This window comes from Colias croceus, chromosome 4 (assembly GCF_905220415.1).
Source record: "Colias croceus chromosome 4, ilColCroc2.1".
Taxonomy (NCBI): Eukaryota; Metazoa; Arthropoda; class Insecta; order Lepidoptera; family Pieridae; genus Colias; species Colias croceus.
The window spans coordinates 6,614,980-6,633,687 of record NC_059540.1 but is presented as its reverse complement, the minus strand read 5'-3'; the positions used below and the strand labels follow the sequence as shown (position 1 = coordinate 6,633,687).

General features: G+C 34.7%; 2 protein-coding genes across 6 annotated transcripts; one reads left to right on the top strand and one right to left on the bottom strand.

Annotated features, from left to right (window-relative positions):
• Positions 1-24: 24 nt before the first annotated feature.
• LOC123691519 (cyclic AMP response element-binding protein B) lies at positions 25-7,563 on the top strand. Of its 5 annotated transcripts, none has more exons than XM_045635984.1 (7): positions 25-181; positions 504-668; positions 773-922; positions 1,276-1,438; positions 1,739-1,810; positions 5,088-5,213; positions 5,309-7,563. In XM_045635984.1, the coding sequence occupies exons 2-7, from the start codon at positions 519-521 to the stop codon at positions 5,497-5,499; spliced, it is 852 nt and encodes a 283-aa protein (XP_045491940.1). In that variant the 5' UTR covers positions 25-181; positions 504-518; the 3' UTR covers positions 5,500-7,563. The 5 variants fall into 5 exon arrangements, with proteins under 5 accessions (XP_045491940.1, XP_045491938.1, XP_045491942.1 ...); XM_045635982.1 differs by having other exon boundaries at positions 5,297-7,563; XM_045635983.1 differs by lacking the exon at positions 25-181 and adding an exon at positions 188-320 and having other exon boundaries at positions 5,297-7,563.
• A 2,819-nt stretch (positions 7,564-10,382) lies between these two features.
• Positions 10,383-11,616, bottom strand: LOC123691175 (UV excision repair protein RAD23 homolog A-like). The gene has a single exon (XM_045635454.1). It carries the CDS (start codon positions 11,512-11,514, stop codon positions 10,534-10,536), a length of 981 nt encoding a protein of 326 aa, XP_045491410.1. The 5' UTR covers positions 11,515-11,616; the 3' UTR covers positions 10,383-10,533.
• Between the last annotated feature and the right edge of the window lie 7,092 nt (positions 11,617-18,708).

The following is an 18,708-nucleotide window of genomic DNA, read 5'->3' as shown; positions in this document are numbered from 1 at the left end:
CTGGATCTGTGACTGGATCACAGCGCATGCGCCTGACAATTTCGGCCATATTGTTATGACGCATACAAGATCATAGGTCTCCGCCAGTGACGAGTCTTCTCGCAGTTGACGTGGCTACTACGTACCGTCCCGTTCGCCCACTCCGGACGCAGCATATACGGTGACGAGGAATACGTAACTGGTGAGTGCTTGTATTGAAGACATCTTGCGGTCTGTCACGGTCGCCTAAATTTGGGCTCACAAACATGATGTCTACTTGTGACCTTATTGCTCAACTTTTCCATACAACGCTTTGGTCCCGAAATATGTTACAAGCTAATGTACGCAATTGGAAAATTTTCCTTGTTATGACGCGATAGTTCAGTTTTAGAATGTCACCAATAGGGACTATCAACAGTATCACTATGATGACTGATGAGAATAAAGTAACAGTAACATCGCTGCATGCTTATGATACATAAAGTTCTTCAAGAAACACAGAACGTTGACCTTGAATATTTTAGGTGAGCTAGTTTGGCATGGACGGAATGGTGGAGGAGAATGGTACACCGAGCGGAGCGAATGTTGCGGATCCATTGGCCAGCCCGGGGTCTTCCAATACAGCCCCGCATGTTGTAGTGACAAGTATAGTTCAACTAACTTTACCTACACAGGCTCCATCAGCACAGGTTATTGTTTGTTTATGTTTGTAAATATATTGCAATGTGTTGCTTATCGGTTTTTACTATTAGTATCATACGGTTGGTATCAAATAACAATATTATATTTGCAGGTGCAATCTGTAATCCAACCAAATCAACAATCTGTGATTCAAACAGCATCTAATATACAGTCAGTGCAATTACCAAAAGGCAATGTGATTCTTGTAAGCAAACCAAATTCTGTTATACACACAACACAAGGAACTTTACAAACATTGCAAGTAAGTTTTATAATTATTTAAAATAAAACCTATTAGAATTAAAGTAAAAGTAATGTTAAGATTGTGAAGAGTGACTTAATGTATCTTATTTTATCAAGTTTTATATTAGTACAAGACTTTGAAACATTAAGATTTAAGACATACACGTTAATTAAAATTCTAAAATAATAACCATTACGTAATTAATTTAATTTTGATTTAAACCTTTATCATTTTTTCTTAGTACATAGTGCAAAGCCTAAACAAAAATTATTGTATGATTATTAAAACTCAATAATGAAAGTTATAAAAGAGAATAACTATTTATTATTATCAAGAATATTAAATTTAAATTATTATAATTTTTTTTATAGATTAAGCCAGAGCCTAATACAGTTGTCAGCACACAAGGACAATCATGCAGTGACGAAAGTGGTAGTGATGATGAAAGTCCAAAAAGAAAATACAGAGAAATGCTCACAAGGCGGCCGTCATATCGTAAAATATTGAATGACTTGGGAGGAGCAGAAATAGCTGGTATGATAATAATTTTTCTTTAACATATTATGTTTAGGTGCTGCAGTAGTCAACAAAGATATAAAGAATGTGCTATAACAAATATTAATGGATCATTTTATTTCAGTTTATAGTTGCCTATATTGTTTTTATAAGACTTAGCATCCTTATACACCCCACCAAGCATGCAGATTCCCATTCCTAAACTTGTATAATATATTTAATGATAAAAATCTGGTCTACGCCTTATATAAAAAACTTAAATCACATCTAACTGGGTCGGACTTAAGACAAACACTTCAAGGAAATATGGTCTTACAGAAAATCGCATGGGAACTAAACCAGGACCAGAGAATGAAGTGTCGCTGTCATCTCCTTTGTCGTTTGCACCAGGTTAGTTAAATGTGCTGCAGCTGACACTTGGTTTCTGTGTGCAACATGTCACTAACCTGTTACAATGTATCACAACCATACCGTGTTCCTCCACGGCTTATAACCATTTGCTTCTGGTGTACACCATCATTTATTGTTTCTCAACACATTGGCTCGGTCTTGATTTAGTCTCATGGTGGTCTGTTGAATTCATAAAATCCTTCTTCGTTGATCCTTTCTCACTAGTTATAGGTGCAGCAAAATGTTCTTTAATGGTAACCCTAATCATTAATGAATTCAATGTGTAATGCAAAGTTTATAATCTATATTATATATCTTATCTATGTATGTTTATACACTCACCGGCACGGAATCTTGGCCACTGCAAATTTTTGCGTAAAATAACACTATTTCTTTTCTACTACAAAATTCAATAAAAATTTAATCAAAACTAGTTACTTTAATGTTTTTACTAACTTTTAGTAATAATTGGAAGTTAATAAGAAGTACTACCGAGTAGATATGAATTAAACAAGAATTTACGCTTTTCCTGTGAAATTAAAATGATTTCTTAAAAAATGCTAAAAAATTAGAAAGAACGTTTCCATAAAAAAAATTGAACATTTTAATAAAGGGTGTTTCCTTCTCTTGCCTTAAACACTGTTTGCATCCAGTCTGGCATACTCTAGAAGACATTTTTGGAGACCACTTAAGCTATAGTGTACCAAACGGCCCCAGCTGTATTTCTAAGCTCATCTAACATTAGTGCTGGGTTGGAATCGAACTTTATGTTTCTTTTAAGCATGTTCCAGATGTGTTCTATTGGATTAAGATCCGGGCTACGAGCTGGCCACTCCAATTTTTCAATAATAACCTCTTAAAGGTACTCTTATACGTATCGTACGACACGCGGACGTGCGTTATAGTGTATAAGTAGCAAATTTTCTTCACTGATAAACCTGTAATAGGGCTGAACATGTTCCTGGAGAATTTCCTCGATGTACCTGATCAAATTTAAGCCATTATCTACGATAAATAACTCCGTGCGAGCATCGGAACTTATACCTCCCCATACCATTATTGACCCTCCATGAAAAATCGCATTTTGAGTGTGGTGATGTGTGAAAACCTCTCTTCTCGTCTCCTCTATACTGACTGTTGGCTATCAGAAGCTCGTAAAGTGCCTTAGCAGCCATCTGTGAACACCTCACGAGCGCACTGGCTGTGGGTCCAGTTTTCATGTTCTCGTGCAAAACGAAGACGTGCTTCTCTGTGATGTCTGAGGAGTTCTGGACGGCGTGCTGGTCTGCAAACCTTCAAATTAACTTCTTTCATTAGTCTTCTCACCGATTGCTCACTCACATTTATTATCCTGGTGTTTTAGAGCCGGTGGCGTATCCTAAAAACTGTCAGAAAGCCATTTCTGAGTATCTCTCGAACAATAAACGGGTCTTCTCGAGCTGATGTGCACCTCACACCTTCATTTCCTTGTCTGCACATGTGGCTGCCAGTCTTCTGGTATCTTCTCCATGCATAGTGCATCGCTGAACGAGGTAAATACTGTACATTAGGTACTTTACGTTGCGGCAGTCATTGGTCTAACATTGTGATGGCCTGAGTAGGTTGTTCAGATGTTAATGGCATTTTTTATTGTTTGTTATGATCATTGACTACAGTACAACAATAACAATATCTTAAAATGGCATAAACTATATCAAAAAAAGTTTAAAACGAACAATTCGTAACTTCGGCTTAATGCACAAATCGCAAATTTCGAGTAACTCTTAAAAAGTGGTAAAAGATTATTCTCAAACTCAATGATTTCTTACCATAAAATTAAACAAATAATATGTTAACATATCTGCATACAAAAAAATCGTGAAAAACACTTCAAACTTTTTTTATCGGCAAATTTGTAAGTGGCCAAGATTCCGTGCCGGTGAGTGTATATTAGAAAAGAAAGTTGTATTATTTACACCATTTAAAACTGAAGAATGGCTAAATATTACATTAGATTTCAGTGATTTTTTGTTAGTGTGTTTTATTGGTATATATTTGAGGAATTCAGAAAAAGTTTAATTATTTTTTTTTATAATTGCACTATCTATATTAGATTTCTTTAATCCAATCATGAAGAAGTCAACTCTTTGAATGAAATATATATTTTCCACAATTGATTTTGGCACATGCTGGGATGATTTATTTCATAATTTATTATTTGGATTTTACAAATGTATATAAAAAAATAATGTTACATCTTGGATGACCATATTTATTATTTATTATATTTTAAGGAAAGTATTACTTGCTGCTTTCAAGTGCTTTCTAGTTCTAGCTTTGCTGAGATAAACTATGATGTGGTATGATGACTGATGAGTGAGGTATACTTAATACAATATGATATTATTTAACCTACCCTCTTTATAATCACCTTGTCATGATCTTTTTATTTAGATGGTTGAATTATTTTGATTTTTATTTATTACTAGCGGTCCGCCCCGGCTTCGCCCGTGGTACATTTTTACGTTTCCTCTCCATAAGAACCATCCTCGTACTTCAAGAAATGTAATAAAAGAAGAATTAACGAAATCGGTTCAGTTGTTCTCGAGTTATGCGCTTACCAACACAATATTTTGCGATTCATTTTTATATTTTATTATATTACTTATATAGAAAATTTCAAAAATATTCATTTTGTTATTATTTAAATCTATATAGGTATTTCATTTCTATATTATACATGATAATAATTTAATATCATAAGAATATTTAAGTTTTTATTCTGTTAACTTTTTGTGGTATAACTTGAATATTATTCATGTTTCAATTTATTCACTAAAGATGACGTAATCGCGCTCAAACCAATGACAATGACGTCATTCTAGCAGCTGTGTCATGTGTGCTACAAAGTTGATAATCATTTACTTAGCTAGTGGTTATATATTATGTAATGTACTAATTTTTGTAGATTTAGATTGTACATTTAAATAAAATGCTTGCTTTTAATTGTACAAATAAACAATGACTATGTTTTTGCATATTCATATTTTTTATATAATATTATATTCCCTCTTATATAATCACTAATTCTTTATGTATAAGTATATAATTTATACACATGATTATTTTGATAATATATACTATTATTATATTGATTTGAATTAAACCGATTGTTTAAATAAAATATTGAGCACAATCTTTATATCAAGTTATAAGACGTATTGTCAAAATCGAAATTTTAAATAATTGTAGTCCCATCACTAAATAGTAAATACCATATAAAGATTTTTTTTTTCAGTTATTCCAGCGGGAGCTTTACAAACAGAGAGTGGTCTTCATACTTTGGCGGTATCAGGCACTACAGGCGGCGGCGCCATAGTACAATATGCTACCACTAACCAAGATGGACAGTTTTATGTGCCGGGTTAGTAAAAATACTTCATTTTTTAGGATATTTCTTTAACATTACTTTTTTTAAGAAATGAACAAATGGTGCTATGTTTATAGGTCCTATATTAGAAGATCAGACACGAAAGCGCGAACTTCGCCTTTTGAAAAACCGTGAAGCCGCCAGAGAATGTCGGCGTAAAAAGAAGGAGTACATTAAATGCTTAGAAAATAGAGTAGCTGTTTTGGAAAATCAAAACAAAGCCTTAATAGAAGAGCTAAAGTCACTAAAGGAGCTATATTGTCAACAAAAAACAGAATGAGATCCAGCTGGCTAGCCAGATGTGCCATTGAAAATGCTGGCAGATGCCATGAGGCACACATTGGCAGTATCTATGCTGAGTACATAAAATTCTAACGGCTCAAGAAGCTGTGATGATAAAAATGTTCAGTTGAGTCCAAACATACTGAAAAATTTAACAACAAATTGCCAAGAGTGTCATTTACTATAAAAATACTTCAAAGTCAACTCCTTGAATATAGACCAAGAAATAAAAAGAAACACCAACAATTTATAAACACCTATCTAATTAAGACCTGTAAATAATATTATATTTTTATCTGAAACTACCTGCAAACTAATGAATTTTATAAAAAAAAAGTCTATTTTGAGTAGATTTTCATCTATCATTTGATAAATCTTAATGTATTGTTAGAATTGATATGTTTATCTATTTGATCATATTCTATAATGTTATTGTTTTTTTGTCATCTAGTTGATTATTTTTATGATATGTTGCAAAAATCAATACTTATCTGTTAAAATGTGTTGTCTCAATACAATAAGTTTTCTTTTTTTTTCAATGACGACCTGTAAAATGTTCTAATGTATTATGTACTTGAAAAACGGTGACAGAAGCTCTGTTGATATTTTAATTTAATTATAATCTATACGAGAAAGCCTAAATTAATATGTTGTGGTTGCGTTATTACGATAATTGTCTTGTTATATCTGATTATATTTCTATATCTGTCCGCTTTTTCTTAAAACAAGATAAAAAAATGTAAAAACCTGTTTCGTAATAACGCTCTCGATCAATTTATTGGTTCCATCTGGGACCTTCAAAGAACACGAAAATGTTAGACATTATTTTGCAACTAAATGTTTTCTTATAAAACCCCTTAAATATCCTCAGGCCGGTTGCAGAGCTTGACCGACCATCAGTGCGTACGTCAGTCGCGCTTGTCATATGTATGGAAATTCATAAAACCGTTCATAGCTAGACCGACCATACGCACGCGTATTGTCATACGTTTAGTCATACACATTGTTGATGCGTATCGTCAGGACCGATGGTACGCACTGACGGTCGGTGAAGCTCCTCAACCGGCCTCAGTACATTTCATGATTGTAATTTGTACATGTTAAGTTCACTTTTAATATTTTGTTTCACAAGAATTTCTAATTAATAGTAATGTATAGGATATGTTTTTTTTAAATCATACAACAGAGGTTTTTTCGTGCCATCGCCTCATATTCACCTATTAATTGTTAAAAAAGCCTGTCTATCATTTTTATTCAGAAGTATATACTTTTGTTATTTCTTATTAAATGTAAGAGTTGTAAATAGTCATATTACCATTACAACTCATCTATAGCACATTTTGTGAAGTGAACAGAATTACCGATTGTGAACCATTCATTTAAGTTGCTTAGGTATTATAAACGCCTAAATATGGTGATTTAATAGATAAGCCAAAGTTATTTTTTAGTTCATTCGTGCAATAACCGTATTGCAATGTACAGTTTAAATTAGTGATGTACTAAATTTCACACATAAAAATGAAATGTACAGTGTGTACATATAGCTTAGATATGTATAGATTGTATTTATATAAAGTTTGATTATATTGTACATATTAAAATGAAAGAAGTAAATTGAACGAAAATTGACTCACTTCGCATATCACAAGAGGTTTTATTATGCTGGTTAGTTTATACAAAATAAACCTATTTTAGTATTTTTTGCTATGGATAAAATTACAATATGTGGAGTTTTACTAATTTTCTTTACATTATCTTATCATTTTAATCTTCTTGGAGGGTAATTAATTGACTTGATTCATTATTAAATATAAGATTTTATAAGTAGTCAATTGCCATTAATATCATGCCGAACTACGTATAAGTTTGTACTGTTAATAGTTTTTTTGTTTCGTTTTACAAACAGAGTAGACGCATGTCCTTAGTGGCAAATGGCAACAATTAATGTAAGACATTGTGGAAAGTGCCTTTTAAATTAGATTGGATAAAGTTTATACCAACATAGCTTTTTATGTTAACTTATGCTATTTATAAATATTAATAATATTAACTGTTTGATGTACTTCTTGGTTATTTTATTTTAATATATTATACATTTTATTTAGGATAATATAGCTGTGATGAAACCAGATCATTAAAAAACAACTATCACACTTAACCAGCATCATTTATCTAGAATGAAGTCCCTCAATCTTCCTTTACAGATAAAAGTAAAAAATTATACATTATCACAATAAGTAATATCACAAAGTACTTTAAACTGGCGTAATGTATTAGGTAAGCCATTTATAATATTGAGTAGTTCCTACAGATTTTCTTGTATTTTTGAAAGTACACGAAGAAAAACAATAATGACATTAGTAATCTCCATGTTCCAACATGTTCTCAACATACAAAGAGAAGGTTCTAATTCGAATGTTTTTATTTCAGAACTTCTGACTGGGTGAACTGAATTTAATGAATTTTTTATTTAGTTGTGACTATTTTAAAATGCTAAAAAAATGATTTGACTGTGTCTACATCTACACACAGTTTTGACATTTTTTTTGCCACACAGTATGAAGTAACCTTTGAACTTGTACAAACAATAATTATTATTATTAGTCGACCTCTTTGCCATAAAAGCAATCAAGCCCAAACTTATTTTTATTAACGTCTGAGGACTGTTGATGTAAAACATCTATAAGCGCACGTAACAGATTAGAGTCGTGGCGACGCGTCGCCACTCATATATGTACATCCCTACTATATAATATTATAAATACGAAAGTTACTCTGTCTGTCTGTCTGTTACGCTTTCCCGCTTAAACCTCTCAACTGATTTTGTTGAAATTTGGCACAGACAATCTTTAGACCCTGAGAAAGAACATAGGCTACCTTTTATTGCTAAATATGTACCACGGGCGAAGCCGGGGCGGACCGCTAGTACTAGTAGTTAGTAGTAGTAGTAGTCTATATCCAGTAGTGTCAAGTGTGTACGGTGTTTCACACAGAACACTAGTACCCTTATCGGGTGTTTCATGTCTGCCAGGCGTCGCATGACGACTGACGACTCGCATTTTTTTCAGGATCATTTAATTTGTTGGAACTTTCTCCCTTATAAAATAAAAATTGTATTATTTTTAGATCAATAACGTGTAAATTTTTCACAATTATTAATTAGTATCGAAAATAAATGGATGAATACAAATACATACGCGCCGAAATTATAACGTTAGGTCATTGGACGACTCGGGCGACCGACAGATAATAATAAAATAAATAGGTACCTACCTAAAGTTTTCACTGTTGTGCTCTGCTTGCATCCAGCGCATATCATCTATGAAATCTAATGCTCTAAGTAGGTCCTATCCTAGATACTACCTGTGATACTGTGTACGTGTTTTACTTATATTCGATAAAGATCTGAAGAGCAAGAACTACCTACCTATATAATGAAATATTTGTGTTGGACAGTACATTAATTAATTTACGGCTATGGGAAAAAATATAATATCATAGTACCAATAGGAAATAGGAGCAGACAATGTAATAGGAAAATAATATTGTAATACTGTGGTAATACCTATGTTGAAAAAGTTTGGAAAATCCAAAAGTGCACGCCTCATAATCTCATCCTTTACAATAAAATTGATTATTTATAAAGGTGTATATAATATGAGTATGTAGATACACTTGTTCTCATGTGCCAATGCTCTTGTACTGTCTCAAAACAGTTGGAAAAGTAAAGAAAGCGGTACCGTAATAATTGAGCTATTTTTCTTGTGGCCCCACCTAGATGTGAAACTGCGCAGGTTTAAGGGACTGACTACCAACTTATTTTTTTAAACCTTGGCTTATAGTATAAAGAATCGAGTTTATAATGGTGAATTTTGAGTAGGTACACTATAAATATAAAAAAGTCGATATTTTTTTTGTTTATTTAATAACAATTAAACCACATCGAATCAGACCCTGAAAAATGAAAGGGTTCTATTCCTGAGCATACTCAAGCGTAAGAGAAAAAAAAGACTCGATTAGTAAAGTATTTCGGTCGCTATCGTGTTAACAAGAAAATCCTCCGCACATACAGACACACGGACGTCCAAGACAGAACTTTTTTAAACTGTTTTTTAACTAGTTTAAATAACAAAAATGACATCAAAAATATGAATGTTAAAAATAGTGTTTTTTCTTAATATGTGTGTGTATGTATTATCTTACAAGTGCAATGTATGATACATAAAGACATTTTAAGTTTGAAAAATCAGATGTTTTGCGCGAAGTGACAGTAGTACCCACCTCAACGCTTCGCTTATGAGGCGTGCAATAATGGGAACATTCCACGAAGTTGCATGGGTTAGCATGTATTTCTAAATATTATTATACTAGCTTGTGAGATTTTCAAGATCAAACTATCTCGTGTCAATCAATGTAACTCTATGTCACCTATTTGCAAATTTCATGAAAATGGGTTCAGCAGTTTTTTGCTTGAAGGAGTAACAAACAAACATACAAACTTTCGCATTTATAATATTAGTAGGATATACAGTAAGGGTAAGTCTAGATTTATAGATAAGACTTTAGATTAAAAAAGGTGACACTTTTTTATAAATTTTGATATTTTCATTATAATGAACTGAGTTGATTGTTTCTTTCTTCTTGTTTCTATTTTTACAAAAAAACACATGAAACTTACAACAGTATTAAAAGTATAATATTCTGTAAATTATTGATAGCTCAAGTAAAGGTAAAATGAAACAAAAAATAATAATCTACCATATCATGAGTAAGAAAATACATTTACAATTTATTCACTTTTTATTTTATTAAAACTCAGTACTGAAAGTACATAGATACCTGAAAAATAACAATTTTGAATTTTGTAATTAAATTAAGGTACATTTGCTGATATTTTAATAATTATGGCTTCTTTTTTATAACTGTGCATAAATCATATCAATCAAATATACAAAGCAAAAGATAAGAACAATTTAGGCTCTGAAATTTATATAAGTAAACAATGTCTTAAAAATTAAGTTTAATTATGTTGTTAATCATCAAAGTTTTGTGACAAAAGAAAATTTGCTGCAAGATTCTCGTTCTTTTCACAAGCAAAATAAGCTTGAATAACCATATGTTCAGGAAAACCTAATGCTTTTAATCTTTCAATAGCTTCTTTGTCTTGGGGTGAAACATGGATGACATTTTGTGGCTGCTGATTCAATTGACTTTCGGGAACAACTACTTCTTCTGGAGCTGCAACAGCAGCACCGCCAGAAGGTGCATTCACGGGTTCGTTGAGCATTCTCACAAAAGCTTGTTGGTGTTGACTTATAGCTTGCAAAAGTGCAGGGTTAGATTGTCCAATTTGCTGCAAAACAGTGTTTAATAAATTAGGATTTTGTTGAATTACTGCACGCATCTGTTGAAATTGTGGTTGATCACGAAGGAAACTTAAAGGATCATCATCTGCACTTTCTTCTGCCTCTTGTTCTTGCAGTATGTCATCAGGTATACCTGTTATTAAGTATTCAACTGCTCTTTCTCTATTATTAAAAGAGGCACGGAGAGCTTGTTCTACCTGTTGTCGATTATAACCCATGTCCATAATACTTTGAACAGTAGATTCAAACTCAGGATCAATGGGTACAGCAACTGGTTCAACAGCGCGTTCCGGTTCTGGCGCTGGCAATGTTTTCGGCGCTTCCTCTGCTTTTTTGTTTTTACCATCTCCGCTCTCTGTTGACGTACTTTCACCAGCTTCAGGAGTGGATGTAGATGTTTGCGGGACTTCGGCTGTTTTGGGCTTTGTTACCATAATTACAATGAATTTCTTCTCATCTATGTTGTATTTCTTAAGTTCATCGTCATCAAGTAGAATTTTACCTGCGTAAATAAGTCTCTGATTGTCTGCCGCATAATCTTTGCCTTTTTCAACTTCAATTTTAAGTTTCAATGCTTTAACGGTTTCGTCCGGATTTATTTCAATTTGAAATGTTTGCTGTTGCAACGTTTTTAATGTCACCAACATCTTGATTAACTTTCGTATTACTACTGAAATTCTTAAAACTCTTGTTACGAAGCTATTCTGACTCGACAAAATTAACCAGTAAACATAACCTCTATTCAGTTTCCTAAATGTCATTTGTGTTTGGATATTCGTAACACATAATCAATTATTATTTTATTTCATCATTCTGACTGCATGCGGCAATAAAATACCAAAATTTACTTATTATTTAATTTAACAAAATAAATAAATAATAAACTGTTGTGACATTGTAGATACATGTTTTTTATATTCAATAATTAATTTCTGTGGACGCTTGTGACTTGTGAGTAAAAGTTGTAAGCAGTAAGCACTAATAATAATAATATAATAATAATAATAATAAGGGCGTAGGGATGTGACGACCCCATCGCCCACGGTTGGAATATCTGTTGTCTACGTGACAACAGATATTCCACCCGTGCAATCAGTCAACCCGCAGGACACCTTGTGGCGGGGTGTCGGGGAGTAGCGACCCCGCGGGAACCGAGTGCTCCCGGGGGAGGCCCCTGTCTTCATCTCCGGCTTGCCTTCACCGGCCGGTCGGAGTGAAGCCTGACGAGGACAGGACCCCCACCTCTGGCTTGCCTTAACCGGCCGGCCAGAGTGGAGTCGCGAGAGCTTTTAGCTCGAAGGGTGGATGCGAAGCGTAAGTGGCGAGTGGGCACGTGATGCTGGACCCTCAGGGAGCGCGTGATCGTCGTTTAAAGTCCAGGGACGCCTCTCCACCCTTAGCTGCTCACAATATGTTGCCCCCTTGTCGCACTGTTGCAGCGACTTATTTCGGGGGCCCATACAGTGAGAGGGCGAGTCACCACCTGCCAACATATTTTTACTTTCTTTTAGTAGAAAGGCAGGTGCTATAGTTTCCAATAGTACCTAAATACCGGCCCATTTAACATCCCACTCCATAGCCCAGTTTATTTTGTTTTCCATATCTCGAAATAGTCCTACATCGGCCGCGGACTGCCTAGGACTGTATCTCTATAGTGCAGTCATGGGCAGGCTGCGGCTGGTGTCCCACAACACAGTAAAGTTCTCTAAAGGGCCTCTGCGTGTTGGATCCGTGTCCCCACGTAAGCCTTCCAAAAGACCGGGTACCTTCCTTATGATGGTACCCGAGTATTATGGATGAGATACACATAATAATAAATTCTTTATTTCAGAACAATTTAGTCCCATAATTTACATGTATACAATTTTAATAATTTTTAATACAGAAAAAAACCAATGAACACATAAAGCCAATACTTAATTAAATCATAATAATTGAGATCCAAGTTTTATACATACTACTAGTTATATTTCTGTCAGCCAGACTGCGTACAATTTTATTTCTACACTTGTCAACTCTGGACAAAAATGTAGCAATTCTGTGTCTCTGGATGGCATTCAAGGAGTTTACTCTAAAGTTGGTATACATCTCTGAAGCGCTGCAAAATTTGTCGAGCCCCATCAAATATCGGAAGATGTTATTGTGCTCTACTCGAATGCCATCGTATGCTTTTTTGGTGTAATTAGTCCAAAGTTGACAAGTATAGAGGGACTGACAGAAGGTCTTAAATAAATGAATTTTAACGGAATTGGATGCCCTACGAAATTTCCGGATGATCATATTGCCGACGACACAGAGTGCACGTCGTTGTCGCTCAATATCGGCATCATCTTTTCTTTTGGATGTAACAATGTGGCCAAGATACTTAAAGCTATCTACTATTTTAATAGGGTGACCGTTAATGCAGATTGGCGGAATGTTATCCGGTCCCGGTTCCAATATCAACATTTCTGTTTTCTTTACATTGTACTGTAGACTATGTGAAAGAGCATATCTTTCACATATGCCAACAAGTTTTCGAAGCCCTTTGATTGAGGGGCTGAGCAGGACCATATCATCAGCATAACTCAAATTATTGACATATCTGCCATCTTGTTTAAGTCCAACTTCAGTCCTACTCAGCTCCACAATCAAATCATTAACATATAAGTTAAACAGATCGGGAGAGGTTACTCCGCCCTGTCTAACACCACACGAGAGAATATAGCTGTCGGACAGAGTACTGCCCCACCTAACGCTGTTCGTCTGATTATCATACCAATATGTAAAAAGACCAACAACGTCAGAAGAAACATCACTGCTGCGAACTTTTTTCCATAATATCTCATGGTTCAAGGTATCAAAGGCACGACTTAAGTCTAAAAAACATGCATAAACACTAGTATTCTGATTATTATAACAGTCAACAATTTCTTTTAATGTATATATAGCCATATCAGTTCCCAATTCAGGTCTAAAACCGAATTGGGCATCGTCAATATTAATATATGGTGACAACTTGGAGTGCAAAATTTTTTCAAGTATCCTGGCCACAATTGTTGCCAGCGAGATAGGTCGATAATTAGCCACGCTCGAGATACTACCGGTTTTATTCTTAGGGACAGGGATAACTATAGTTTTAATTAAATCCTTAGGTAAATAACAATGTTTGAGACAGAGAGTATAGAATTGAGCCAGAACAGGGTAGATGTTTTTACCAGCATATAAAACGTGTTCCATACTAAGAGCATCATGACCCGGTGACTTACCGCGCTTCATATTTTTAATCACCTGAGAAACGTCCTTAGATGTTATGATATTATTACTTAGCTTACGTTTCTCAGTTGATCGTACGGTCTCAGCTGAAGTTGATACATTACCATTTGCATTAGCTATAGGGTTCGTATCAAACTGTGCCCTGAAGAGATTAGCTATAGCTTTAGGGTCTTGTTGTCCATCTACGCATGCAGGTAAAACGTTTTTGTAGTCCATTTTCTTAGTTTCCTTCCAAAATTCAATAAAATTACCGGTAGAATGACTTTGAGCTAAAATATCTAACTTTATTTTGTCTTGATTATTTTGAACATACTTTAGTGCAGTCTTAAATTCTTTACGTGCCGAGAACATAGCATCGAAATAGTATCCCGAACGCGGCTTACCGTAGGACACCCATTCCAAGAAAGTTTGCCTAGCGAGTAGATGAAAATGTTTAACGTGAGCATTCCAGCCAACTATTTTATATTTACATTTTTTCCTATTATTAAAACTTCTTTCAGCTGATGATTGCATAACTGAAATAATATCACAGTAAAATTGATCCAATAGTTTAAAATGATTCTTGTTTATACACTTGCTATCACAGTCTTTACATATAAAATTACATTCATTATAATATTTATTTTGTATATTAGTAAATTTTAGTTCACACATTTTTGTATAAATAGCTGTATGCTCTTCATCTCGTATACCCCACATATATTTAATATTATGGTTCACATAAGTATCACATTTCTTAGGTGTTATCACATTTAAATTACAATTTAAGACTAGAGGTAAATGATCTGACCAATAGGAGTCATATTTAATATATATGTTAGTGACTAGAATTTCGGCAGCCGCCGCGCCGTTACAAGACAGTGATCGAGCCATCTACACGATCCGTGAGATTCGCTTATGTATGTATATGAGGCTGGCGGAAGCCTCTCTATATCTAAACACTGCAGCTCCTGTTCACTACAATAATTTGACATTTCTCTGCCGAATCGTGAGTCAGGATGTGCATTATAATCCCCACATATAAATGCACATTCGGTGTCAGAGGCCTCAATTATTGTAGTAATCAGTGCCAAACATTCAGTAAACATTAGTAGATTTTCTTCACTGTCTGTTGGCATATAGACAGAAAACACCAAAAAAGATCTATCGCCCCTACCTAGACGCACTGCCATGACTCGATCACTGTCACACGGTATAATTTCAACCTCAGAAAATAGGTTCGTACGCCATATGACAGCAATACCCCCATATGGCCTACCACGCAGAAGTGTGGATGTGTCTACAGAAGACTTGGCTGAGCCTCCAAAATCTTTATGTATTTCATTCACGAAACCTAAGTCATATGGCATCAGCCATGTCTCCTGCAGCGCAATAACATCCGCATCGTTACATAGGTTCCTAATTTCCTGCACGGAACGCTTAACCGATTTACAATTGTACGAAATTATAGTTATATTTTTATCCCAACAGTCCATTACAAAGGTTTGTTAACATTCGGTTGTTTAAATTTACGAAAAACTAAACCTTGCGGCCAGAATTCATTATTTAGAAAAGTATTTAGTTTTGTCGACAGGATTAATATTTTAAATGAGTTAAAATTCGTCTCCCTACTTTGTTTCAACAGTTGCACGTCTAAACATTCTTCATTCATACTTGTTATATAATCTTTAATATCATTTTCTGTTATATGTTTTTGTGCCCGTGACAAATAAATATAAGAATTGGGAATAGCCGCTTGCAGTTTAGACGTACTCTGCAAAGTGCCGCGAGTATTACGATATTTATATATTTTTTTCTTCTTTGTAACCGTTGTATAACCATCGTTATTAGAATTATTAGATTCTTGACGAATCGCGTTATCTCCAACCATTATATCTCGATACGTAGGTATAGGCGTCAGCTGTAACTTGTCGCAATCCCGCTCCAAACGAATAGGCGCAGCCGCAGTCAGCGAACGGCCGCCGTGCGGAGCACCCGTGTTATCGCCGCCTGCACATGGTTCGGACTCGCTATGAATGTGCTGTGAGATTCCACTCGTTGCCTGCGTTGAATGATTCATCGTATCATTTTGCAAGCCCGCTGTACTGCCACGGCCAATGTCATTATAATCATTGTTTCGTTTTCCAGTATTCTTATCATCACGATAAGACTTAGGAAAGGACGAGACCGAGTTACGTGAAGATTGCAACTCGTGCATTAACAGTTTAACGTTCTCCAACTCTGTCTTGATGTATACAATATCTGATACATAGTCATTACAAGAGGTAGAGGTAGATTTCATATTAGCGACTTCATTTTTTAACAATGCCATTTCCTTCAGGAATGTGGTAACGTCAATATGGTCGAATGATACCGGCGGTAGTTTATTTAAGTTACTCGCTACAAACTTTGGTAGACTGTCAGGTTCAAATTCTTTTATTAATTTTATAATTTCTTGTAAGCTTTTCTGCTCCGATCCATCCTTCCTTCTTAGAAACTTTTTATTAGGCGCCATCAGCTTATAAACAATTTGCCTCGCACATTCTATTTCATCACAGGAGTACGCACTTAAACATATCTGAATAATACTAGTTTCTGGAAGAGTGTCAACCTTATTTGATATAAAAGTTAATAGTTCATTTATAACGACATTACATTCAATACATTTATACTCATTTCGAACTGTCGTTTGACGATTCACGTTATTTGTACTATTTACGCGAGTTATCGCGACGTCAGAGGAAGGAGATCGGACCATCGGCATCGTGTGAGCGGCTCACACAACGGCCGTAGGCAGACTGAGCACTAGTGTTGCCGCTCGATAGTCCACTATCGATAGTCTATCGATTAACTATCGATAGTTGGGGAAAAGCAATAGTATCGATAGCACTATCGATACTATCGATAGTGTCGATACTATCGATAGTCCTATAAGCGTAAATACTATCGATACAAAGCAATACCATCGATAGTATCGATACTATCGAAGCTCAATATCGAACGAACTATCGATACTATCGATAGTGTCGATACTATCGAAGCTCAATATCGAACGAACTATCGATACTATCGATAGTGTCGATACTATCGATAATATCGTCCCATCGATAGTGACCTTTTTCTCGATAGTATTGCTTTATCAATAATATTATAGTGGATGATAGAGAACTAGATGTTTGGTTATAATACTTTTCAAGTTATCTATTGGCGCTTTGTACAATCCATTTTTTTTAGTTCGTTAATTCGTAATCCAATAAGCCACGTACATTTGTGCATAGTTAGTGTCTTCTAATTTAAATTGACCCATTATACCAAGAAATTGTGAACAATACTATTGCACAATTTACTACTATCGATAGCTCAAAACTATCGATAGTATCAGTACTATCGATAGTATCGATTGTAGTTGCAATATTCAGTAGCAATAGTATCGATACTATCGACAGTATCGATAGTATAGCAACTATTGGCAATCAATACTATCGATTTTATCGATACTATTGCAGTTCATCAATAGTATTCCATGATTAACGCTATCGATAGTATCGATAGTATCGATAATATCGATACTATCGATAGTGCTATCGATATTCTGACTTATTTTCAAGGTCAACTATCGATAGCCAAACTATCGATAGTTCGGCAACACTACTGAGCACAGAGGTTGTGAGTTGTGATTGTATACGTAGTATATTATTATTAGTCTGTGGTTGTGACGTTGTTCACAACTTGCGTAATCCACGCGTAATGCCAGAAATTCAGAAACCTTACACGAGGCTTCACCTTACTGAAACAAAACGAAAAATAGATTAAGGATTGTTAGATTGCTGTAACTGCCGGGACTTGTTGATAGAATATCAATGAATAGAAAAAGCGCGGGACATGACGGTTTTTTCACCCAACTTAAAAAAAAGGATGTTATTTATAATTCGTCAAATGTTTTCATGAATTGTTTTTAATTTTTCAAGATCTATAAATCACAAATAAAAGCTAACGGACCCTAGAAATATGAATAAAAAAGTTTTTGACAGAAAAGGTGTTTAGCACAATACCTGAAAGATACCTACTTGTCAAATTGACAGCATGAGAGTGAATGGTTCTTTCTCTCAGTGTCAAATAATATAGAAAAAAACGTAAAATAATATTAAAAAAAATGTTTTTTCTAAGCAACTGACTCACAATTCACAAATCCTAAACGGTACACGACAATTATTCAACTTCATAAGTCCGTGTACCGAATTCGTGACATTTACTTAAAGTAGATTTTTGGGTCGATTTGAGGGTATTTAGGACCGATTTATCAATATTCAGTATTAATTACCCCCTAGCAACCAGAATATTACAAAAACTAACTTGGACTTATGGGGTTTTTTGTATGGGGACAGTGAACGTGTTAAGAATTATTATCTTAAATTTGAATCTATACTAATATTATAAATGCGAAAGTAACTCTGTCTGTCTGTCTGTTACTCAATCGCGCCGAAACTACTGAACCAATTTTCATGAAATTTGGTTTGGAGATATTTTGATACCCGAGAAAGGAGCTACTTTTTATCCCGGGAAAATGACGCAATTCCGGAAATGAGAAATCCCACGGGAACGGGAAC